The sequence below is a fragment of the Emys orbicularis genome, chromosome 2 (assembly GCF_028017835.1).
Source record: "Emys orbicularis isolate rEmyOrb1 chromosome 2, rEmyOrb1.hap1, whole genome shotgun sequence".
Classification (NCBI taxonomy): Eukaryota; Metazoa; Chordata; order Testudines; family Emydidae; genus Emys; species Emys orbicularis.
The window spans coordinates 74793517-74820064 of NC_088684.1; the positions used below are offsets into that span (position 1 = coordinate 74793517).

At 41.8% G+C, this 26548-nt stretch overlaps 1 protein-coding gene across 1 annotated transcript in view; it reads right to left on the reverse strand.

The window, feature by feature from the left end:
* Nucleotides 1-26548, reverse strand: part of SPIDR (scaffold protein involved in DNA repair) — a gene marked incomplete at its 5' end in the record, with an annotated part of 326096 nt that overhangs the window by 181749 nt on the left and 117799 nt on the right. The window contains one exon of the mRNA XM_065397658.1: nucleotides 24812-25031. Coding sequence (XP_065253730.1) covers nucleotides 24812-25031 — 220 coding nt within the window. The remainder of the gene's footprint in view (nucleotides 1-24811; nucleotides 25032-26548) is intronic.

The window sequence follows — 26548 nt, forward strand, 5'->3', positions numbered from 1 at the left end:
AATATAAATAGAATAAAATGATTTAGGCCTCATTGAACAGGTTGAAATTCAGAGTTAACAAATAAAGAGACAAAAATTGAGGTACACATGCCATTAAGGTCTTCTAAAACTAAACACTCCGAAGGTTTGTAGCCACTGAAATACATATATGTAGATAATTAATAGGAGAACCACATCAATTATTTCCCCCTCTTTGTAGTTAGTATACTTTTTGCTTAATATCACAACTACACCCCCTTCTTTGTAATAAGACACGTGTGTCGGGGCTTTGTGGGTTTTTTAAGAATTCTCTCACTTTTATGGAGTGCGGGGGCAAGAGATTTTTTCGTTTTCTTCAGTCTGTCAGATGAAACATACAAATTATATGAAAGTACCTCACGACTGAAGATTTAATTATGAAACACTTTTAAAGTGTTTATATTTTTATAACACCTGGTGTGAATGGCTAGGGTGGGACTAGAATGGGAACAAAGTGACTCAGAGAACCAAAGGATGGGCTTGAGTTGAGCTCGCCTACAGCTTAAGTTTTTTCTCTTTGGTTTTGACACTTGGAGGTTGTTTGCTTGCCTTTTTTTAACTGCCCTCTGTAGTAGTTTTGATTACCAGGAATAAGTTCAGGATTTCTCCCCGCCCCACCACAAAAAAAAAAAAAAAAGGGGCAATTTACCACAGCAGAAATTTTTCCATATGTATGCTACAGGGAGGTAGGCTGGAGGTTTTGTTCTGAAGAATCCCATGACTCTTATGTGCCCCATTCCAGAGGATAGGGGTCAGGCCGCAACATTTAACTTTCCCTGAGAGAACTTGGTAAGAGATTTGATCTACTTCAGTCAGTAATAGGAGTATTTGATATTAAATTGTAAAATTCTGCTTCCCAAGAGTTATGATACTCAACAGACCGAGGGGGCATAATTTATCAAGAGAATAAGACAAACTGGCTTTGCTATTAATGGGCAAAATGACATTTACTGATTGGGATTTCCAGAAGGAAAGGAACATGGGGACCTTATTACTTCTGTCAGAATTAAATAATGAGTAATAAGGATTAGGTAGATAAGAATTTAGAGAGAAAAGTTGGGAGAAATGTAATTTTATTTTTCAAAAGGAGCTCCTTTCTGCCTCTAAATTATCGATTTAGATAATCTGCTGTTTTAGGCACAGACCCGTCTTGCAGTGACAGCTTGAAAAAAAATTGTGTTTCTGTCTGAAAATGTTGTACTTATTGTCCGCATAAGTAACACCTAAAATGGTTACAACTGAAAAGAGTTAGAGGAAAATGGATCCTATATTCCAGTTTGCTTAACTGTTCATTTGGCAGCATTTTGCAAGTAGTCTGTTTCACTTCTTATTTTAGGCACTGACATCGCCTCATGCCTTGTTCACATGGGTTTAAGTGCTTTGCTGGATTGAAGCTGCAATGCTCAGCATCTTCCAATATCAAGCCCCTCTTGTGGTTTCTGAATTTTGGTGCTAAGAAGGTATATTTCCTAGCAACTCTTAAACTTTGCCCCAAACCCATCCTTAACCTTCCTTGCAGTTCAAAGACCCTCTGTGAGTATTTTTAATTTTCTGTTGCTGGCTGGCATGGGTAGTGGAATTGTTGAAATACAACAAAAGAAGCCAATCCAACTGTATTACTGACTCAATTCAGATAGCCTGTTCCCATGGTTTTCCACATCAGCATTCCAGATTAGTACCCATACATTTAGATACTCATTTAAACCAACATCTTGAGGATGAATTTTCATTAGTACTAAGCCATTAAGGAGGCTGATACACTGTTTAAGAAGATCAGAGTATACAAGACACAGTGCTAACTATGCTTAAGACAATTCATAACCTTAAAATTTCAATTCTATCTACACAGCTAAATTATTGCATTAATGGCTTTGATATGCCCTTAATGTTGAAGAAAAATGAATCCAGAGATCTGTGAATCAAGTCACTAAGCCTGTTCTATTCAAAACTGGGACAACGTCTTAAAAGACTATCTGTAATTATGTACCACAACACTGAGACTCTGTTAAAATATTCAGTGTTCTGATGTTAGATTTATGGATATAATTATGGTGTTACTAAGTTACTTAAAGTTTTAGATCTCCACTAGCTATGAGTTCTTGTTAATCATGCTCTAAAATCGACTGAAGACGCCCTTCTTTCCCCACACTGTGGGCAGACAATGCAGTTGGAGTTTATTTATTGCTGTGTATTACGTTTGCATGCAATGCTTATTTCTTTTCATTTAAAGATTTTATGATGTTAGACCTTTTTCCTTACAAAATATTTAGCTTTGCTGCATGGTTAGACATGAGCAGCTAAGCTGGGTAGTGTTATCATCCATAATCTTAAAAATATTAAATGCAGCATATGATGAAAGATATAAAAACCTATATACACAGTATGATAATCCCAGGGTAAAACATTTCATATTCACCTTATTCTATAGCAGCTTGACACACATTTTAATGTAATTATTGTACTTTGAATAAGAGATAGGAGAAATTCTTTAGTAGTTTTATAGGTTTTAGAAGTTTACACTATTCAGTTTTTCAAAACCCCAGTCTGAAGAGGAAAGTGTCGCCAACTCTGAACAACCAAACAGTAAGATTCCAATAACATAAAAGTTAGAGATGGAAGAGACCTAGTAGTATCCCGCCCGACACTTTGCAAAACTAAAACCCAGATGTTGCCTCCTCCCCCATATGTGACCTTGGGGAAAAACTGCAGAGAGGAATCAGCCACAGACTCCAGGAGCAGCTGCAGAAGTAGCCAAGGCAGGGACCTATGGACATTCAGAGAACTCTCTAAAGTTTTGACTGTCCTGTGCTGATTGGTCCAACCCTCTCCTATCCCCCACTCAGTTTCTTTTCCTCAGCTTCACTCACACCTGCCCCTCTTACCCTCTTCTTCCCTGTTCTGCCCTTCACTCACCTGCCCTTCAATATCCCCTCTCCCTTCCCTTTTCTTTCCATGTAGCTTATCCCTTCCTAACTAAATCTCTCTCTCTCACACACAATCATGAAATTAACATGACATTTGCTGCCATCATATTGTTCACTCTGCTTATGTTATACCCCTTCTTCCACCCTGTTTGTCTATTCAGACTGCAAGCTCTTTGCGGCAGGAACAGACTGTTACTCTGTGCCAGACACAATGGGACCACATTCTTGACTGTTCCTTGGGCACTACTGTAATCAACTTGACCATTATTAACAACAGGTTGTCTAATGAAAAGTTCTGCGAACTGTAAATTTCAATCCCCACCCCACCACCAAAGGTTGCAAAGGAGAAGATATGTGGGGATGAAGAGTTGCCCCAGAGATCATACAAAAAATTTAACATTTTACAAAATTCTAATTCTCGTTAATTAAAAAATGAATAGTAGAAGTGTGCCTCTAAGGCCACCATATTTTTGTAACCTGTGAAGCCCAATTAGTGATCCAGCACAGATTAGTACAATGTGGGGGCGTGGCAGGCTGCTACAGCTCCTGCTGATAAAATGGTATTAAGCCTGTGCCTGTGCAGGTGCTCTTATATTTACCTTCTATAAAATAGTACAAATCCTATTATAACATTATTTATGACAAAGAGTCATGAAATGGGATTACCAGAAGCATCTTCTATAATCACTAAGGCCTGAGGACCTTGCTGAGACTCACAGAACCTCATTGCATGTGTCATTCATTCAGTGTTGCAGCTCAGTTGGCTCTGAGAAGCAATTCAGAAAGCTGCGTCCATTTCTGAGAAGGACATTGGAAGTTATTCTGATGATGATTCAGGAAGATAAATGAAAACACAAACATACAACATATACCGTGTGCTGCTTTACAGTGATTCTGTACGACAGTACATTCTGAAGATCTGGATCTTCAAGTCATTGTTACACTTAGAAACAAACATCTATTATGGATAAATGAACCTGAGGGCTTTGAGAAAACTTGAAGCCTTGAAAAATACGGTTTAAGAAATTATAGGGCTTAAAGCAAACTGAAAACAGTGCCTTTGTTGAAGAATAATCTTCCATGCCACATTAGTGACATGGCCAAAGAAGTCAGTCCAAGGCCAATTGCTTTCAAAATTTAGGCTAAATGACTACTTCACAACTCAGCTTTATGATTCAACCAATATTTCTGGGGCTGCACCGCTTCGTATTTATGGCTATTGTACGTTCTGATTGTTCTATTGAAAGAGACTTGTTCATTTGTAAAGCTGTGCCAGGGCAGAAAATAGGAGAATGTTTATTCAAGATATTTCAGGAAGCTGGCAAAGGCTTCCACATTCAGTGGGAGTCATGTATTGTCACCTGAATAGATGGTGCCAAGTCAACGGCTGGTAAGAATATATGCGTGGTCAAACAGATGCCTAATCCTGAACCTAATACCTCACACTTTCACTCTCTTATATACCACCAAGCTCTTGTTGCTAAAAATGCCTTAAAAACTGTGGCACAACACAAGAAGCTAGAAGCAGAAGTGAGTAGACTCTTCAAATTAAGAGCAGAACTGCATATTTTCCTGAAACATTAAAGGCATCAGCAAAAGGAGATTACTGATGATTCATTTTGGGCAGCAGAGTTCATCAAGTTCACTTTCTGATTTTCTTTTTTATTACTGTATTTGTTATGTTATGGCTACAGTTATTAAATTTTGCCTCCCTATGGTTAAAAGAAGAAATTTTGGGGGAGGGGTCCAAGAAAACATGTTTTTGTCTGGAAGGAAAATAGGGAAACCCTGATTTAATCTAATACCTTGCCAATACAGAATTGCACAAACAAAGGGACATACCCTGCACTCATTTTACATGCAAAACTCCCATTTAGATGAAGACATGAGTCCAGAGACATGAATAATTGCACACCGCATTGCGTGCACAAATCTCTTTGCACAAATGTATACTTAACTGTATAACACCACACTACACTACACTCCCCACCAATTCCATCAAGGGGACATGACTTAACCCTAAAAATGTCTCTCCACAATGAACCGGAAGAAATGCATTGTATTGCACACAAAAAATAAATAAATAAATAAATAAATAAAGATATAGCAATGCTGGTTCAGACAATGCAACTCAAGGAAATATCTTTTTTTTTAAAAATATAAATACAAAAAAAGATGAGATGCATCCTGATAATTCTGCATGCTTTACATACACATCACTCACATTAATCAAAACTGGTTTTTTAGTAGTTAAACTACTGCAGGAATTTTGGCACAAACCCTTACAAATTAAGCATCATTTTACACATCCCAAATGTGTTATTCAGAATCATTAATGGAGAAATAAAAGCCACAACTCTGTAATAATCCTGTGTTAATTCTGAACTTGTTCATCTTGTTTTTCCTTCGGGACTCGATAAAACAGGCTATGGTATTTTGTGCAGTGCCAGGTCTTGGCTCCATCAGTTGCTCATTAAATAAAATCTGGAATGTAGAATTGAATTGAATGCACATGGGAATGCATGTGAAGCTGCCCATATATCATTGATAGTTCTGTTACTAACGCAGAGTTTATCCAAGACTATGCATTTTTATATGACATGAACAAAGCTGTTTGCCATTCTCTGTTTTGACGTCAGTGGACAACAACCCACTAACAGTATCTGTCACAGCAGAATGCTTGGAATTTCCTCACTTGGACGTGCTGGAAAGTTTTGAGTACAGAGCTTTTATTTTAATAGAATGGTACACATTATTAAATTTTAAGATTTAGAACATCTTTTCTGCAGGATTATTAAATAAGAAATTTTCATTGTGACTAAATGTTTTTCTCCCTCAACAGATTTAGACTATACTGTATATTTAAGAGTGAACAACATTGACACAGTACCATACACCACATTTTAATGAGACATACTAGTTAAAATTGTGGACATAACAATTCTTACCCCAAGAACTTAAGAGGACAAAATTAAAACAGCTTCTTTACAATTTAGTCCAGATATTTAAAAGCTGACCTTTTCTCCTGCACCACAGATTGTGGGCACAATTACATACAAATTCAATTAATATACCGTGGATATCTAAATACCACAGTCAAATATTTAGCTGTCTAACTGAAATGAACTGTGCCCACAAACATAGAAGCAAGAAAGAGGTGTCAAGCTTGGAAAAGAGACAACTAAGGGGGGATATGATAGAAGTCTATAAAATCATGATTGGTGTGGAGAAAGTAAATAAGGAAGTGTTATTTACTCCTCATAACACAAGAACTAGAGGTCATCAAATGAAATTATTAAGCAGCAGGTTTAAAACAAACAAAAGGAAGTATTTCTTCACACAACGCATAGTCAACCTGTGGAACTCTTTGCCAGAGGATGTTGTAAAGGCCAAGACTATAACAGGATTCAAAAAAGAACTAGATACATTCATGGAGGACAGGTCCATCAGTGGCTACTAGCCAGGATGGGCAAGGGTGGTGTTCCTAGCCTCTGTTTGCCAGAATCTGGGAATGGGTGACAGGAGATGGATCATTTGATGATTACCTGTTCTGTTCATTCCCTCTCAGGCACCTGGCGTTGTCCACTGTCGGAAGACAGGATATTGGGCTAGATGGACTTTTGGTCTGATAGGTGACAAATCTTTGTAGGTGACAAATCTGAGGAATTGTCACAGATTGAAGTGTCACTAGAAGTGGTTTTGGAATTAATTGATAAACTTAACAGTAACAAGTGACCGGGACCAGATGGCATTCACCTAAGAGTCCTGAAAGAACTCAAATGTGAAATTGCGGAACTATTAACTATAGTTTGTAACCTGTCCTTTAAATCAGCTTCTGTACCCAATGACTGGAAGATAGCGAATGTAACGCCAATATTTTTAAAAGGCCGTAGAGGTGATCCTGGCAATTACAGACCGGTAAGACTAACGTCAGTACCGGGCAAATTAGTTGAAACAATAATAAAGAATAAAATTGTCAGACACATAGAAGAACATAAATTGTTGGGCAAAAGTCAACAGTTTCTGTAAAAGGAAATCATGTTTTACTAATCTATTAGATTTCTTTGAAGGGGTCAACAAACATGTAGACAAGGGGGATCCAGTGGACATAGTGTACTTAGATTTCCAGAAAGCCTTTGACAAGGTCCCTCACCAAAGGTTCTTACGTAAATTAAGTTGTCATGGGATAAGAGGGAAGATCCTTTCATGGATTGAGAACTGGTTAAAAGACAGGGAACAAAGGGTAGGAATAAATGGTAAATTCTCAGAATGGAGAGGGGTAACTAGTGGTGTTCCCCAAGGGTCAGTCCTAGGACCAATCCTATCAACTCAAATGATCTGGAGAAAGCGGTAAACAGTGAGGTGGCAAAGTTTGCAGACGATATAAACTGCTCAAGATAGTTAAGACCAAAGCAGACTGTGAAGAACTTCAAAAAGATCTCACAAAACTAAGCGATTTGGCAACAAAATGGCAAATGAAATTTAATGTGGATAAATGTAAATTAATGCACATTGGAAAAAATAACCCCAACTACACATACAATATGATGGGGGCTAATTTAACTACAACTAATCAGGAAAAAGATCTTGGACTCATCGTGGATAGTTCAGAGAACTATCCACGCAGTGTGCAGCGGCAGTCAAAAAAGCAAACAGGATGTTAGGAATCATTAAAAAAGGGATAGAGAATAAGACGGAGAATATCTTATTGCCCTTATATAAATCCATGGTACGCCCACATCTTGAATACTGCGTACAGATGTGGTGGTCTCATCTCAAAAAAGATATACTGGCATTAGAAAATGTTCAGAGAAGGGCAACTAAAATGATTAGGGGTTTGGAATGGGTCCCATATGAGGAGAGATTAAAGAGGCTAGGACTTTTCAGCTTGGAAAAGAGGAGACTGAGGGGGGGATATGATAGAGGTATATAAAATCATGAGTGGTGTGGAGAAAGTGAATAAGGAAAAGTTATTTACTTGTTCCCATAATATAAGAACTAGGGGCCACCAAATGAAATTAATGAGCAGCAGGTTTAAAACAAATAAAAGGAAGTTCTTCTTCACACAGCGCACTGTCAACCTGTGGAACTCCTTGCCTGAGGTGGTTGTGAAGGCTAGGACTATAACAGGGTTTAAAAGACAATTAGATAAATTTATGGAGGTTAAGTCCATTAAGGGCTATTAGCCAGGATGGGTAAGGAATGGTGTCCCTAGCCTCTGTTTGTCAGAGGGTGGAGATGGATGGCAGGAGAGAGATCACTTGATCATTACCTGTTAGGTTCACTCCCTCTGGGGCACCTGGCATTGGCCACTGTCGGTAGATAGGATACTGGGCTGGATGGACCTTTGGTCTGACCCAGTATGGCCATTCTTATGTTCTTGTATGTTCTTATGCTACAGCATAATAGTATAAGAAGTCATGCCCTTTCTATGTATTGGGGTTCTCCTCTTGTATACTCTGCCTTTCTTATTAACATTGAAATGTCGCATGTTGAACTGACTGATCCTTCGGGTTGAGACTCCCACTAGAATTCAGCAATATAATTTAACAATACATGGTGCTTCCTCCAGCCAGGGTCTCAGCAGACTGCTTCCACTGTACTAATAGCTTCTACTGGCCTGGAAACATAGAATCAGGTTTGAAACACCCAGCTTGGGAGAGATTATATAATGCCAGTAGATCACTGAGCCAGCACCTACCTGTTCCAACCAGATAAATATAAAAACAATGGTTGTTGGAGACTGCCCTTTCACATTAAAGTAATTTAAAAAAAAAATCACTACCAAAGGCCCAGGCTATTGCCTCACAGACAGATCCTTTACTGGGACATACCCAACCACTCCAACTCATCTGAAAGCTGGACTGTTAACTATAGAATTTTGTAATAAAGATCATTTCATTTTAACCTTCTATATAGCTATATGCACTGCTAGAATGAAACGGAATGTCTTGGCTCATCATTGCTCTCAAGTACTGTACAGTTACTGTCACACAACTGGATGGTTATGTCTCAAAACTCATATTACACAAAACCTTGTACTTTCGTTTTCTACAGACCTCTGAACTCCCCATTCCACATGCCTGCAATAAGCATGGCTGTCTCATCTTCTTGGGCCCTCTCAGAGGTCCAGAGAGGCCCAGGCCATTTCCAGCTTTTGAGGCCCCTAGCCATAATAAAAATAAAATATGACGACACATGAAAACAAAATAAGGCACCAAAAAAACCCAAAAAACACATAATTTGAATTTTTTTTTATTTAACAAATGCTTTTCTAGCCTTTTTCTGTGCAAATGCACTAATTACTGAGGAAAAATCTAGCTTTCGTGCAATGTCACAGTTGATATTAAGCATGGCGAGCCCATTCAAATGCTCTTGTCCCATAGTTGAACGGTGATAGTTCTTTACCTTCTTCAATACATTGAAGGTGCGTTCAACTGAAGCCACTGATGCAGGCAAACTGACAAAAATATGCAATGCAATTGTGATATTAGGAAACACCCCAGAGAGTCCAAGTTCAAGTATTTCTTGAAGCAATTCCTTTGGCTTGCAATCCCGGACACACCACACGATCCATTGTGTACAGCCAAGCGTTGAGGTATAACCGCATTTGCTCCAACCCCTCAGACAGAGACCAACATCTACAAGATCTTCACCAAGCATTCTCAAAACTACGATACCCGCACAAGGAAATAAGGAAACAAATCAACAGAGCCAGACATGTACCCAGAAGCCTCCTGCTGCAAGACAAGCCCAAGAAAGAAACCAACAGAACTCCACTGGCTGTCACCTACAGTCCTCAGCTAAAACCTCTCCAATGCATCATTAGTGATCTACAACCCATCCTGGACAATGATCCCTCGCTTTCACAGGCCTTGGGAGGAAGGCCAGTTCTCGCCCACAGACAACCTGCCAACCTTAAGCATATTCTCACCAGCAACCACACACCGCACCATAGTAACTCTAATTCAGGAACCAATCCATGCAACAAACCTCGATGCCAACTCTGCCCACATATTTACACCAGCGACACCATCACAGGACCTAACCAGATCACCCACAACATCACCGGTTCATTCACCTGCATGTCCACCAATGTATATACCCCATCATGTGCCAGCAATGCCCCTCTGCTATGTACATCGGCCAAACTGGACAATCCCTTCGTAAAAGGATAAATGGATACAAGTCAGATATTAGGAATGGCAATATACAAAAACCTGTAGGAGAACACTTCAACCTTCCTGGACACACAATAGCAGATTTAAAGGTAGCCATCCTGCAGCAAAAAAACTTCAGGACCAGACTCCAAAGAGAAACTGCTGAACTTCAGTTCATTTGCAAATTTGACACCATCAGCTCAGGATTAAACAAAGACTGTGAATGGCTAGCCAACTACAAAAGCAGTTTCTCCTCTCTTGGTGTTCACACCTCAACTGCTAGAAGAGGGCCTCATCCTCCCTGATTGAACTAACCTCGTTATCTCTAGACTGATTCTTGCCTGCATATTTATACCTGCCCCTGGAAATTTCCACCACATGCGTCTGACGAAGTGGGTATTCACCCACAAAAGCTTATGCTCCAATACATCTGTTAGTCTATAAGGTGCCACAGGACTCTTTGTCGCTTTTTACAGTGAAATTGAGAGAATCAAGCTCATTTAAAGTCTTTCTCACTGAATTCAAATGCTGCGCAACTGGTTGAACACCATCAATCCATGCAGACCATCTAGTTTTGGACATCCCATGCAGTGAAACAGATATTGCTTCAGATTTTCCCACCTTTGTGGACTGCTGCTGAAGAAATTGTACATTTGCTGAACAGTTCCAAAGTAAGTAATTGCCTCCTTGCATGATTCAGCACAGTCAACACCTACAAGGTTTAGTGTGTGGTTTCCACAGCTGGAGAAAATACAGTCTGAATTATGCTCAAGCAGAACTACTTGTACACCACCTTTGTACTTCCCATAAAAACAAGCTGGGAAACTTATCAAATGTCAAAAAATTAACAAATGTCTAAATTTGAGGTCCCCTTTGAGCTTGAGGCCCTCCTGCCCACTCCCTCTGATTGGCCCTACATCTTCTCATCACCATCCACTCCACTCCTCTCAACATCTTCTCACACATCCTACTGCTCTCTTCTCTTGAAAGTGTAGCATTTCCACATAGGGTGACTTCTTGTCCTGTAATTTACAGGGATAGCCTCTCTTTTATGCATTACTTTCTATGATACATCAGTTTGGTGGTTAAACTGAATTTGTTCATTCCCTTGAAAATAATTGGATCAAGTGACAATGACTGCTATAGAGGGATTTTTCATCTGAAATTTGCATTTGCAGAGGTCTATTGCTTCAACCGGCTGTGACAATTATATGAACTGAGGAACAGGTAGAATCTACAGAATGTTTTCTTAAAGTCAAAAGATCTTCAACCCACAAGTCCTTCTTAACTCGGTCTTGATATTATTTTGCCTACCTATGCATAAGCCTAATATAAATATATTATTTATCAGTCTGGCTAAAAAGGATTTGAATTATTTTGATCTTTTACATCTTGGATGAAAGGACACAAATAATATTGATGACTATCTGTTTAGTTTTTTTACGATATGTTTAAATGGCTGTACAATACAGATAGCAGGTTTATGCCATAGTTTTGTTTTTTTTCCTCATCTATAGGATCCCAACCAAAACATGCTAAGAATCTCCTCTGAGGTGTGACAACTGAATTTATCTTTGCATTTTTTTAAAAATGGGTAAATCCTTAGTATTACTCTGTCAAAATGGATATGAAAGAGATGCCACACTTGCTACAGATAGCTTTCTGAAGTCATGTCCAAACTACCAACTTTTGCTGACACAAGTTGTGTTGGCATGAGGCCGCTTGCTGCAGCTATTATATCGCTTGTGCGCATTGATGCATACTTGGTGCCTTGCAATAGTGCTGTGCATACTCAGCAGGAGTGCTTGTGTCGATGCAGAGTGCAGTGCACCATGAGTAGGTATCCCAGCCTGGAGCTTGCCACCATCCAGCACACTGTCTTTTGGCCTAACAGATGTATTGGAGCATAAGCTTTCATGGGTGAATGCCCACTTCATCACATGCGTCTGACGAAGTGGGCATTCACCCACGAAAGCTTATGCTCCAATACTTCTGTTAGTCTTAAAGGTGTCACAGGACCCTCTGTTGCTTTTTACAGATTCAGACTAACACGGCTACCCCTCTGATACTTGACTGTCTTTTGGGAAATTTTGGCAATGCCTGGTAGGGCAAAAACAAGTCATGAAGGAGTGACTGGGAGCAAGGGGTCAAGTTCCCATCATGCAACTTTCTCCAGCCCGTAATGCACTCTCTAGTCCATAATTTTCATACCTATTTTAAAAATCCCTGACACCTGTATGGGACTTGCTGCTGTCTGCCATCTTTGACAGAAGCTTGGAGCCTGCACAGCTCTGCACAATTGTCATGAGCACTGCAAGCAAAGGACACATAACCCTCTGGTATTTGCAGAACCACAAGAGCAGCCCCGGGGAACATGACAGTTTCCAGGAGGTCAGATGGAGCAAACTGAGAACCAATTCAAGATTGATTGTAGCATTTGTGGAGCAGCTGCAACTGGTGGAGTGCTTGTTTCTCTCGGCCTGAAAAATGAGCACTGACCCGTAAGATTGCATGGTAATGCAAGTTTGCCATGACAAGCAGGCAATGCAGAACTTTTGGATATTAAAGGCCACATTTCTGGATCTGTGTGCCACGCCCGCCCCAGCCCTCCAGAGCATGGACACCAAAATGGGAGCTGCACTCACAGTGGAAAAGCAGGTGGTGATCGCACTGTGGAAACTTGCAACACCGGATTGCTACCGGTCAATGGGAAATCATTTTGGAAAATCTACCGTGGGGCCAGTGTCATGCAAGTGTGCAGGGCCATTAATCGTCTCCTGCTACACAGGACTGAGACTCCAGGCAATGTGCAGGACAGAATGGATGGATTTGCAGATATGGTGTCCCCAAACTGTGGCGAAGCGATAAATGGCACGCATATTGCTATTTTGGCATCAGACCACCTTGTCACAGAGTACATCAACAGAAAGGGCTATTCTCCTGTGGTCATGCTAATACTAATGGATCACCAGGGATGCTTCACCAACATCAATGTGGGCTGATCAGGGAAGATATATGATGCTTGCATCTTTAAGAACACAGGACTGTTCAGAAAGCTACAAGCAGAGACTTTTTTTCTCAACTGGTGGATTACCACTGGTCATGTTGAAATGCCAACAATGATCCTGGGGGACCAAGCCTACCCCTGGCTCATGAAGCTATACATCAGCCACCCCCATAGCACCAAGGAAAGATTCAATTACCGACTCAGCAGATGCAGAATGACAGTGCTTTTGGTAGATTGAAGGGGCACTGGTGTTGTTTACTCACAAGATTGGATCTCAATGAGAAAAATATCCCAATGGTTATAGCTGCCTGCTGTGTCCTGCATAATATCTGTGAGGCAACGAGGGAAAAGTTGCTGCCAGGGTTGATAGCAGAGGTGGAGTGGCTATCTGCTGAGTTTGAACAATCAGATACACAGGCTGTCAGAAGAGCTCAACAAGGAAGTATACAGGGAGGCTTTGAAAGAGCACTAACAGTGAGCCACAGTAATGTGTTGTGGTGTACCATGTTCTACCTCATCATGCATCATTGGGGGACTGTTAGGAATTATGTGGTGCTTGGTGCACATGTAGGAATAACACCAACAATGCATCTATTACTTTTGTATTGCTTGCTGCACATTTATGATTATTACCCTATGTTTGTCACTGATCCTATGAGTTGTCAAAGTGCACAATCACAAGTAAGTGGATACTTTCAATACCATCAGCCATTCTGCAGCACACACTGGGAACTTATAAAGATTAATTATTTCCCAAACAATAGAGTTTTACTGAGTAACAAAAAGACTGGACAAAAAATTCTGTGCCAGTTAAAAGCAAATACATTAAAACCTTAATAAATGTATGGAACAAAGCTTAAAGAAGGGGAACGCACATTCATGTGCATTTTAGCTACACGTACATCAACCATGGCTCTCCTAGGTCAATGTATGTTAAGCTGTGGTTCTCCTTGACATCCTCTGATGTGGAGTGGTAAGAGTAGGGATGTGGTCCATGATGCTATGGGAAATGTTGGCCGGGGGTTGTAGGGAGATGCTATACTTCTGTTCTCCATGGACTGCAAAGGAGGTAAGCTCAGGATTATTGAATCTGTAGGTCCACAAGAGTCTGAAGCTTCTGTGTTTGCTGCTGCAGAAACCCCATTACGTCCTGGTGCATCTCCCTCTCTGACTCCTGGGCCTGTCTCCTGTCCACTGTATCCTTCTCCATAAAGTCTGCACTATTCATCCTCCAGGCCCTCTGTTCATGGTCTGATGCAGCACTGGTTTGCAGGATTCTCATTGAAAATGTCATTCCAAGTCCTCTTCTTTCTCTTGCTTAACTAGCTCAGGCATTCCACAGTTGTGCATGGGGAACCTCTCAAGGCCGCAACAGAAGCAGCTACAGATAAAACACACAGAGGTACCATTGCCAGTGCAGTCACAATGGAAAGTGAAAGTTACGATTCAAAGCTCCCTTCCCTTGCTCCCCTAAAGTTGTAAAGAAGACAGGCTTACTGACAATTCTGCTTCGGAGTGCTTGTGCACAGCAACACTCACCACACCAACCATGGTGAGTACGGGCTGCCAAGGGTGAGAGATATGTTCAGTTGCATAAAACAGAGTATAGAGCAATGGCACTAAATACTGCCACCATTTTCCACAGTCAGTAGTGATTTTAGCGGATCTCTCACTCCTGATGGTAACAAAGGCACAAAAAGCATAGCTTCAGCTGATGTCCCAAAGCAGCCTGCGCCCATATGCTGCTAGCCTGTGTACTGCAATGGTACCTGCCAAAGTGATCACCGACAGGCATTGGAAAGTGTCCTACTGCAGAAGAAGAAATAAGGCTGCCATTCCTAGAAACCTTCGAGAGAGGACTGCAGAGTGCCTCCATGGAAGTTTTGTCAAGATCTCTCAGGAGGATTTAAGGGACATCCCTGTGTACACAAACAAACTGTTCCAGATGGTCCCCCTGCCTAACTGTACAGGGAAATGAAAAGCAGATAATGACTCTACCTCAAAGAATTTGAAGAACAACTAGCCAAAGACTGAAAAAGTAACAGCAATTTTTTTTTAAGTACATCAGAAGCAGGAAGCCTACTGAACAACCAGTGGGGCCACTGGACAATCGAGATGCTAAAGGAGCACTCAAGGACAATAAGGCCACTGCGGAGAAACTAAAGGAATTCTTTGCATTGGTCTTCGCAGCTGAGGATGTGAGGGGGATTCCCAAACCTGAGCCATTCTTTTTAGGTGAAAAATCTGAGGAACTGTCCCAGATTGAGGTGTCATTAGAGGAGGTTTTGGAACAAATTGATAAACTAAACAGTAATAAGTCATCAGGACCTGATGGTATTCACCCAAGAGTTCTGAAGGAACTCAGACGTGAAATTGCAGAACTACTAACTGTAGTTTGTTACCTATCATTTAAATCAGCTTCTGTACCAAATGACTGGAGGATAGCTAATGTGACGCCAATTTTTAAAAAGGGCTCCAGAGGTGATCCCGGCAATTGCAGGCTGGTAAACCTGATTTCAGTACCAGGCAAACTGGTTGAAACTATAATAAAGAACAAAATTGTCAGACACATAGATGAACAAAATTTGTTGGGAAATAGTCAACATGCTTTTTGTAAAGGGAAATCATGCCTCACCAATCTACTAGAATTCTTTGTGGGGGTCAACAAGCATGTAGACAAGGGGGATCCAGTGGATATAGTGTACTTAGATTTCCAGAAAGCCTTTGGCAAGGTCCTTAACCAAAGGCTCTTAAGCAAAGTAAGCTGTCATGAGATAAAAGGGAAGATCCTCTCATGGATTGGTAACTGGTTAAAAGATAGGAAACAAAGGGTAGGAATAAATGTCAGTTTTCAGAATGGAGAGAGGTAAATAGTGGTGTCCTCCAGGAGTCTGTACTGGGACCAGTCCTATTCAACATATTCATAAGTGATCTGGAAAAGGGGGTAAACAGTGAGGTGGCAAAATTTGCAGATGATACAAAACTACTCAAGATAGTTAAGTCCCAGGCAGACTGGGAAGAGCTACAAAAGGATCTCACAAAACTGGGTGACTGGGCAACAAAATGGCAGATGAAATTCAGTGTTGATAAATGCAAAGTAATGCACATTGGAAAGCATAATCCCAACTATACATATAAAATGATGGGATCTAAATTAGCTGTTACCACTCAAAAAAGAGAACTTTAAGTCATTATGGATAGTTCTCTGAAAACATCCACTCAATATGCAGCGTCAGTCAAAAAAGCGAACAGAATGTTAGGCATCATTAAGAAAGGGATAGATAAGACAGAAAATATCATATTACCTCTATATAAATCCATGGTATGCCCACATCTTGCATACTGCGGGCAGATGTGGTCGTCCCAGCTCAAAAAAGATATATTGGAATTGGAAAAGGTTCAGAAAAGAGCATCAAAAATTATTAGGGGTATGGAACGGCTGCCATATAAGGAGAGATTAATAAGATTAGTACTTTTCAGCTTGGAAAAGACATGATTAAGGGGGGGATATGATAGAGGTGTATAAAATCATAACTGGTGTGGAGAAAGTAAATAAGGAAGTGTTATTTACTCCTTCTCCTAATACAAGAACTAGGGGTCACCAATGAAATTAATAGGCAGCAGGTTTAAAACAAACAAAAAGGAAGTATTTCTTCACACAGTCAACCTGTGGAACTCCTTGCCAGAGGATGTTGTGAAGGCCAAGACTATAACTGGGTTCAAAAAAGAACTAGATACATTCATGGAGAATAGGTCCATCAATGGCTATTAGCCAGGATGGGCAGGGATGGTGTCCCTAGCTTCTGTTTGCCAGAAACTGGGATTGGGTGAGAGGGGATGGATCACTTGATGATTATATGTTCTGTTCATTCCCTCTGGGGCACCTGGCATTGGCCACTGTCGGAAGACAGGATACTGGGCTAGCTGTACCCTTGGTCTGATCCAGTATGGCCGCTCTTATGTTCTCTCTTTGTTCTACAGCTACTTCTTATAGTATGAGTAAATAAATGAAAAGTCGATAGCTGTGTCCTGCTAAGTTAGGGATGCCATCACTGTAATGGGAAATAAACACACTTACCCAAGGCTCCTTTGCCTGCATCGGGCTTGCCCATGCTCGACTGACAGAACTGACCAGACTGTGGTAGATTCTCAAACAGGTCCTAGCTCGCATGTGCCCCATCCTCTTCCTCCTACTCGGCCTCGCTGTTCATACCAGGGGCCTGTGACTCTGCCTCCTTAGAGGTATCCATGGTGGTATGCAAGGTCGTGGTGTGGTCTCTGCCAAGTGTGGCATGCAGCTCTTAGTAAAAGCAGCAGGTCTGTGGCTCAGCAGTGGATCAACTGTTGGCCTCCCTGGCCTTCTGGTATGCCTGTCTCGGTTCCTTTGTTTTCACACAGCACTGCTGCTGATCCCAGTCATACTCCTCCTCCTGCAGCGCCCCCCACCCCATGCAATTTGCTTGTATATGTCCAAATTTCTATGGCTAGTCCGTAGCTGTGCTTGTACAGCCTCTTCTCCCCACAGGCCCAGTAGATCCAATATCTCCTGTCTGCTCCAAGCCGATGTGTGTCTGCATTGTGTAGCCAACACGCTCAGCTGGACAGTTGCACATAACCGTGGAGACCTGCTAGGTGTGCTTGCCAATCTGGACAATCAGGAAAAGGCATTTCAAAAATTTGCAAGGCTTTAAAGATGGAGAGGTCTTCCGGTCTGTGTAATCCCTGGATTGTGGAGTTCACAATTGTGACTAGAGTGGTCAGTTTCAGGCATTATGGGAGAGGTGCTGGAGGACTGTTAGTGTCAACATCGGTAACAGAGCATCTACATTTGCACTGTGTCAACCTCAATACATTGACCATGACTCAAAGCCACTTGGGGAGGTGGTGTTACTATGTCGGCATAACGGAGAGCTTATATCAGTAGGAGACAAATGTAGGCATACACACATGCACAACTAGGTCTACACATGGTGGCTTATGGGGACTTAACTTTGTAGTGTTGACCAGGCCTGAGAATAGATGGGAAAAAAATCTTTCTGATTTTAAGGACAGGTTTCTTTTTAAGTCAATGTAACAGGACAGTTAGGCTGTTTTAACAAAATATGTTGGGGATAAAAATGCTTTTCAGAAGGCTGCAGCTGTTTCAGTTTCTCCTTAAGATAGCTTCAATTTTCCTAACTGCATGATCTTGAGAAAGTAATCACCTACAGATGGTAAGATCATATCTTTGGCTTTGAGGCTACTGCCATATCTACTTTAGAAATAGTCACCACGCTGGCTCTGGAATTTTGTAGAATTTTATCTGCTGGTTGAGCCTCCTTTCCCTTATCAGGGTTCTTCCACTCTGCTATTATAACATCTTCAAAGGAAGAATGTAAAGACAGTGCTCACTCCTTTTTTGATAGTGGGGATTTGCCTGTTGATTTCTTTTCCTCCTCTTTGTCTGGTTGAATGTCTATTATATCGATAATTTTTTTTTTAAATGTACACATTGTATCAAAGGGCTCTGTAGGAAAACAATCTCTCTTGTTGTTCCTGGTCTGACTGATCGCCTCTGATTCAGAGAGCTTGCCTTTATCAGTGGAGCACGTAGAGGAACTGAAGTTTTGCCAAAGATATTTCTTCCTTTTTTTTTTTATGATTTAAAAAAAAGTTTATGAGAAACAGGAGAGTGCAAATGATAGAGTTCTTTTCCTGTTAGACAGCACCAAACTGGGGAACATGCTGTTCCTGTGTTTCATTAACAGAGCAAGCCCAAGCTGCTACTTTATCATTATCAAACAAGCTGAGGTATTTTGTGATAGCATTTTTTTTAAAAGCCTCCTTGTCTGGAAAACAGTGACATGGGCAAAACGTCTTCCTCCTGTCTAACAAAGGGTGTATCCACTTGAACAGGAAAAGTGAAGTTAGAACTGTATTTGCCCCTTCAAACTTACGTTGAGGAAGCAGTAGGTATATTTGAACTTACAACAACTATGAAATCCAAGTTGGGGGAACACTCTGGGATCACTCTTCTTGCCATGTTTTATTAAGATTGATGCCTTCCCTACATGCAGCATTAGCCTCATGAGAAAACAAACATTGGCTATTGTCTCCCTACCACATGCCTCCGACATCCAGTACTCTCTGAACATGCAAGGGTTTTTGGACTAAGACCAGAATTGACAAAAGTCTCCTTCAATCTCAGGACTGAGACATCTTACAAATTAGACAACTTCTGTTTTTTTCTGCCTGTTTAGAACAAGTCAACTGTGACACTTCAGGTAAATGATACATTTCCTGTGAGTCATCTCCAGAGAAAATCCTTTTTTGTTTATAGTTGGAACTTCAGAAAATCATAATATACCGGACAAACTAACAACTACAATTAATGTTCAGTGTGCCTCTTACTTCCCTACTCCAAAAACTTCTACCTGAATAGGCAAAAGTAGCTTTTACTGTTGCAGGCAGAACTTTTAGCAGGAAGTAGAAGACACATCTTATAGTAAAGAGCTTAATGACAAAAAAATCTGAACTGCCCCGGTAGCCATCAAGAAAAGGGGAACTCAGGTGTGATGGAGATACTGTAAGACAAGGTTTCCAACTAGGTAGGTAAGTTATAACTATATCCAGTGACGAGCTTGCAAAATCCTAAGAACCTGTTCCCTACCGGGTCCTCAGCGGCACTTGGCGGCGGGGGGGGGGTCTTCACTCGCTCCGGGTTTTCGGCGGCATTTCGGCGGCAGGTACTTTACCCGGAGCGAGTGAAGACCCCCCCCCGCCGCCGAAGTGCCACCGAAGACCCGGTAGGGAACCGCGCGGTGAGTACAAGCCCCACATTTCCCACCCCCATCCAACCCCAACCCACGTCCTGCCCCCGACTGCCCCACTCAGAACCCACAACCCATCAACACCCCCCCCCTCCTTGTCCCCTGAACACCCCCTCCCGAGACCCCCCCCACCCTAACTGCCCCCCAGGACCCCATCCCCTACCCAACTCGCCCCTCTCCCTGTCCCCTGACTGCCCCGACCCCATCCACCACCACCCCGACAGACCCCCGGAACTCCCACACCTACCCAACGCCCCCCCCGTTCCCCATCCCCTGACCGCCCCCCACTCCAGAGCCTCTGCCCCCTCCAACCGCTCCCTGCCCCTTATCCAACCCCGCCTCCCAGCCCCGGCCCAGCCCCCTTACCATGCTGCTGTTAAGGATGCCGCGCGGCCGCTGGAGCTCGCAGCTCCACCCCCTTACCATGCCGCTCAAAGCGGCAGGAGCTGCAGAGCTGCCCAGAGCGCTGGTGCCGGCAGCGCGGCACGCTGGGACTCTGGGGGGGGGGGGGAAGTGGGGGAGGGCTGGGGGAGCCTCCCCAGCTGGGAGCTCGGGCAGGACGGTCCCGTGGGACGGATGTGGCCCGCGGACCGGAGTTTGCTCACTCGCCCGCCCCTTTAGGAACCGGTTCTACACCGGCTTCTAAATTTAACAACCGGTTCTTGCGAACTGATGCAAACCGGCTCCAGCTCACCACTGACTATATTCCTTTTACAGATGGTAAGCTGTGACCACATAATTATCAAGAGGCAGTAGAACTCTGGAGTCTTTGCCTTGAGATGGTCTCCTTTTACCTTTTGGCTGGGAGTATGTCCTGCAACTTGGATAAAAGTCATGATGATAAAAATTAAATACTTTTTCAATCGTTTTGTCAATCCAGTCATTAAAAATACCTAATGCTAAAAACAAAGGTTTGTATAATTCTAGTAAGTATTCATTTAAATTTTTAACATTGGCAATGGACTAAATCCTGTGCTCCTCTTCACTCCCTTCTCCCTGCTGAGCAGTGCCAATGGAACAAAGACTGATCACATCTGCCTTGTAAGGTTTTGTTTCCCTGCAGACGGTGGTAATTCTCAGTAAAATAAATTCCCTTCAGTGAGGATTGTAAATACACATTTTAAGTTTAACACAATGTATGAAACATTAACTAGGTGAAGAAAACTGATCCAATGATTGGAAAAAATAGTGTCCGATCTTACACATTCTCTTTCACATATGAAGTTCCTTTGCATCAGTGGGAGTACTCATAAAAAGATCGTTCATGTGAATAAGGAATAATTTTTTGTCACAGAACTAAAATTAGTATTTGTCTTAATGTTACAGTAACACAGGATTCTGTATATAAAAGTGTTTAGGGACAAATCCAAACACTGCTTCCAAAAATATACATGCATATTTTCTGCAGGACCCATTTGCTTATGCAACATTTTTGTCTTTTTATGTCAAGTTGTGATTTGTGCTCAACAAATGTCCACATACAAACTCATCCTCTGAAACTGTAGATAATGCGAAGAGCAAACTCTTTAAACACTGGCTCCTAAATTGTGCATGTAAGTTTTGCGCATGCACAAATCAGCATTTGTGTGTCTAATGACCCTATTCACATGCTCAGTTGATCAATCTGTGCGCACAAAGATTCAGTGCAAAACTCTGGAGAGTAATTTCAAGAACATATTTGAAAATGTTGCCCTATGGATTCAACTTACACCAACAAAAGCAGGCCTCACTCAACTCACCCCATTCTGCATCACACTGCAAGCACCTCAAAAGAGTGGATGATCTTATATACTGTGCCATGTGTCCCAAGTATACCAGGGTGATTTAAGGATGAGGTGGTGGCCTTTACCACAACTTTCTTTGTTGATATAAGTCAAACCTCAACCTTATTTTAACATCCTATTTTCTTATTCAGTTTCCTTTGTTTCTGATTGATGAGATAAATAAAATAAATGTGTAAATAAGCTCATTTAAAAAATAGAAGTTCTATTTAAACAGCGTTTTGGAGTTTTCAGATGCTTTTTTCACCTGTTCACATGTTAAAAAAATAGCTTTATTTTAGAAAATAAAGTTCTGTCAGTTTTCCTTTAAAGGCCACAGCTGTATTTCATTATGACAAATTACACTCATTGTAGACTTGTACGTACTTCTGTCCACATCCACAGTCCTACTGATTCCTATTTTCTAACTAGAGAAGTCTGAAATGCTGAATCATAACACTAATGTGATGGAATCATTTATTAATGTTATAGAAGTGAATCTTATACTATTCAAAGCTTCATTTTATCTACTGTATATGACTTTGTGCCAAGCTTAAAAGGATCATGTAAAGTCTTGGGTCCAACACTTTAAACTGTGACTTTAAAAATAAACATTGAGTACCCTACTCTAAGCTTGAAAAAAATCACTTTTTGTTTTACCTTTTCTAACGTTACTAGCCATAAATATTGTAACACAGTAAAAAAAATATTCAGTTCATAACATATTGGGTCAAACTAATCCACAGCGTATTGACTTCAGTGGATTTACACCAGGGATATTTTTCTCCCATTATCTTTGGAAGAGACATTGATTTGATATATATGATATGATATGAACAGGTTTTTCCCTCATGTTTTTCCCCCCTTCAAATAATAAAAATGTTTATTCAATCCAAAGGTAGTGGAGGATATTTTGTTACTCTTAAGTAACAGTTTAACCGAATAACCCCCACTCCCGCATAATTTTTTAAGTGTAGTGGAGGAAACATCCACTAAATATAAGACAAGTTTCAAATTTATGTAGAATTACAACTTCCAAATTATAACCTTTTTTAAAAACAAGAAAAATGTTTATTTTAACAACATCCAGGCCAACTTCATTTAACATTTGGCTGAGTGAGGAAGACAGACAATTTGGTATCAAAACACCACCAAAATGCATATCAGCTATCATGGAACTTTGCCACTATTCACCAGTCTATAAATAAGCCTTTACAACAACAGAAATTATGAGAGCAGCTCTAACAACTCTGAAATGCCTAATGCATAAATATTCCGACTTCCTAAGATGATCTTTTGCCAATATGAAGAACACTGTGGGGGTTCTGTGACTGCTCAGTGCTTAAGGAGCTTGTAAAAGATCTGCTTTTTTCTGTGTTGGGTTCCAAGTGACTATGCATAAATAGAGGTTATATACCTGTAAACTAGAAGTTCTTCAAGTTGTGTGGTCCTTATCTGTATTCCACACGTGGGTACATATATGCACCATGTGCCTGAGTCCAGAAATTCTATCAAGCACTTTCCATTGGCCCACACATGCTCAGCAAATCTCCTTGTGCTCCTGACTTAGGGCATAAGAGGCATGCAGGACGACACCTCTCCAATTCCTCCTCTTAATGCAAATCCAGAGAGGTACGGAGCAGAGGGCAGGTAGTGGAATACAGATAGGGACCACAAATTGAAAAGAACTTCCAGTTACCAGTAAGTAACCGCCATTTCTTATTCGAGTGCTGGTATCTGACCCGCCCTTGCATCCCAGGACCCTGCAGGGCTGGAGGCTCCGAGTCAGTGTTAAGCTGGTACCTAGGGTCCAAGGCCTATTGATTTCCTGTGTGCACGCGGTCCCAGCTTGACTCAAGTCCCAGAAGATCTCTGGATATATCCCAGAGTTCCTGGCAGCAGAAGAGCAGCGCTGCAGGCAGCAGCGCAGTGGCCGGAAGCACCATTGCTGCCTGGCCAAACCCGGTCCCTGTTCCAGCTCCTCTTGCGGCGGCAGCTCCGGCTGCTCCTCGCTGCTGCACGGAGCTTGCCTGGAGCAGGGAGCAAAGTTGATAGGCACGAGGCGGCTTTGGCTGCCGGGATGTTGCGGGTCATCCCTCCCCCAGCCATGCTGAACTGGGAGCCCTGCCGCTTCCCTACCCTGCAGAGCAGCCCACTTGCTCCTGGCCCCTCCCCCACCCCCGCTCTCCCTGAGGCTGTGTGTGCAAAGGCACCTGGGCAGTGTGCACTGTGAAAGCAGTGAGTGGGAGCAAGCCCCAAAACTTCCAAACAGCCTTCCTGTGATCTCTTATCCCTACCCCCTGAGGTGACGCAGATACTTTTACCTACTGCTGTTTGGGATAACACCTAAGATGACTATGAGAAAGATATTCGCAGATATTTCAGCTTGTATACAACCTTGGGTGGTGGGGAGAGGAGCAACAGCCCTACTATAAAAAGTCTCCAAACTGCTGACCCAATGCAACAATGCCTACATGCTACAACCAATCCTTCACTCTAAAAATATAGTCACCTTATGCTGCCCTCAGTCCAGAAAAGTAAAACAATTCAGCCAAAGTTATATTTTGACAAATTCCAGAAAAAGTTAACAATGTGTGCTACAGTTGAGTTTGTGGAGTGGAAGAGAGTTAGCAGTGAAAATGGATAACCAGCCATTCACTGTAGTGGTCTTACTGATAAGTAGTGAGTGATTTATTTTACTTTTTTCAGACACATTATCTTTCCATGGAGTATCTGCTGAGTACTGCACAGTTAGAATAGACTTTTCCACTGACAGGGATATACTCAAACTGAAGACAACACAGGAACATTCCTGACTCACTTTACCCCACCAGAAAATGTATTTTATTGGCATTATCGTTGTAAAATGTTCTTCATAACTTTCATGAATTCTAAACATGAAAACATTAAATGAAAAACAAAATCAAAGCCCACAGCAGCACAAGCAGGTATTACATTTTCTTGTTACCTAACCTAGCATTGCATTAACGTGTCTGTCAGAAATTCTCACAAGCCACCAAAGACAGAGGGCCTGACTCTCTGGAGCCTTTTCTGTAATAATGTGATGAACGGTCTGATAAAAATACCTTATATTTTAGCACTATGGCTGGTGCAACCAATGTATTGTACTTACCAGGGAGGATAGATGCGGACAATATCCTGTGGGCCTCCCTTGAGGCGAGCTGCTGTTTCCTTTGTAAAGAGAACTTTGACTCTGGGCTCAGTATCAACGACAACATCTTCAGAGGAGCTGTCAGCAGACAGCTGTCCCAACTGCTGGCAGAGAGCAACTTGCATAGCGCACTCCTCATGCACTTCTAAGATCTTCACAATTAATACACCAGATTTGCCTCCTGGAAAGTAAGCAAAGTGACAAAAACAAAATAAAAAGTTAGGAAGACGTGTCCTACAGACCAGAGTAGTGGCACACAGGTTCACATCCCATTTCCAGACTCCTCTCATTTCTTTTGACAAAGCAGTCAAAACTGTTTGGACGTGTTAAACAAACAAAGTGAAATAATACACCACCAGGCTATGAACCTGCTGTGTTAAAAACCACATGGTCACAAAACATATTCTATATAGATGTCATGAACTGAACAAAGCATGGAAGTCTCTCTGTGTATTCCAAATACTGATCACAGTACCATACACCATTTAAAAAAAAACAGTCAACACTATTTTTGAAGCTGTCAATATACCACCCCTTCGTTTTTATTAAACTGTCTTTTAATGTTGCCTAATTTTCAATTCCTCTCTTCTTTTGTCCTTTTTTATGGCCAAATATGGTCTTGTCTGTGCAGTTAGAATAAGGAGGAATCGTACAGGTGATGGGAATCTTCCCCTGCAATGGGGTAGCTAGACATACAGTTGTTGTGCACCCAATCTCCTGCCACTAATACAGTCCATAGCCCTTAATAGCACCTGGGCCCTCTGCATACCCCATACACAGCGACAGTGGGCAAATCATACAGACAAAGGAGAACTCCCTGGATACTTTCTGCCACCTCCCATATTCCTTCACTGTAATGTAGAGAGGCACTGCAGAGTCCCCTGCAGCAACAGTGTTCTCAGGGCCGGTACAACCCATTAGGCGACCTAGGCGGTTGCCTAGGGCGCTACAATTTGGGGGGCGGCGACTGCGGCGGTATTTCGGCTGCGGGACCTTCCGCCGCCTCTGTGGGGGGCGGCATTTCGGGGCGGGACCTTCCGCCGCCTAGGGCGGCAGAAAAGCTGGCGGCGCTTCTGGCTGTTCTGCATCCACAGAGGGTGTGCTAGAACTCCAAGTGTGCACCATCTCAAAAGCCCCACCGGGCAGATACTTTCCTTAGCTGCACAATTCTTACGCTATGGAAGTGCCCATTTGATACCCATGAAGCTGCTGATGACATACACCATTATTGTTTACACATTCAAGACAATGTTACTGTGAAGTTGATGGCTATGATATTGGATAAAAGTAAATAAAAGGGATAAGTATCATTTTTCTTGTTTCAGGGCAACTGCAATGTTTTGTTCTGATTTCAACTTTTTGTTTCAGTTTTTTTTATTTTATATTAATAGAATCATAGAAATGAAGGGCTGGAAGGTACCTCAAGAAATCATCAAGCCCAGCTCCCTGCATTGTGGCAGGACCAAGTAAACCTAGACCATCCCTGACAGGTGTTTGTCCAACTTGTTTTTCAAAGCTTCCAATGATGGGGACTCGAGGACATCCCTTGGAAGCACATTCCATAGCTTAAATACCCTTATAGTTAGAAAGTTTTCCTAACATCTAACCTAAATCTTGTCCTATCTTCAGTGGACATGGAAAACAATTGATCACCGTCCTCTAACAGCCCTTAAGATACTGGAAAATTTATTAGATCAC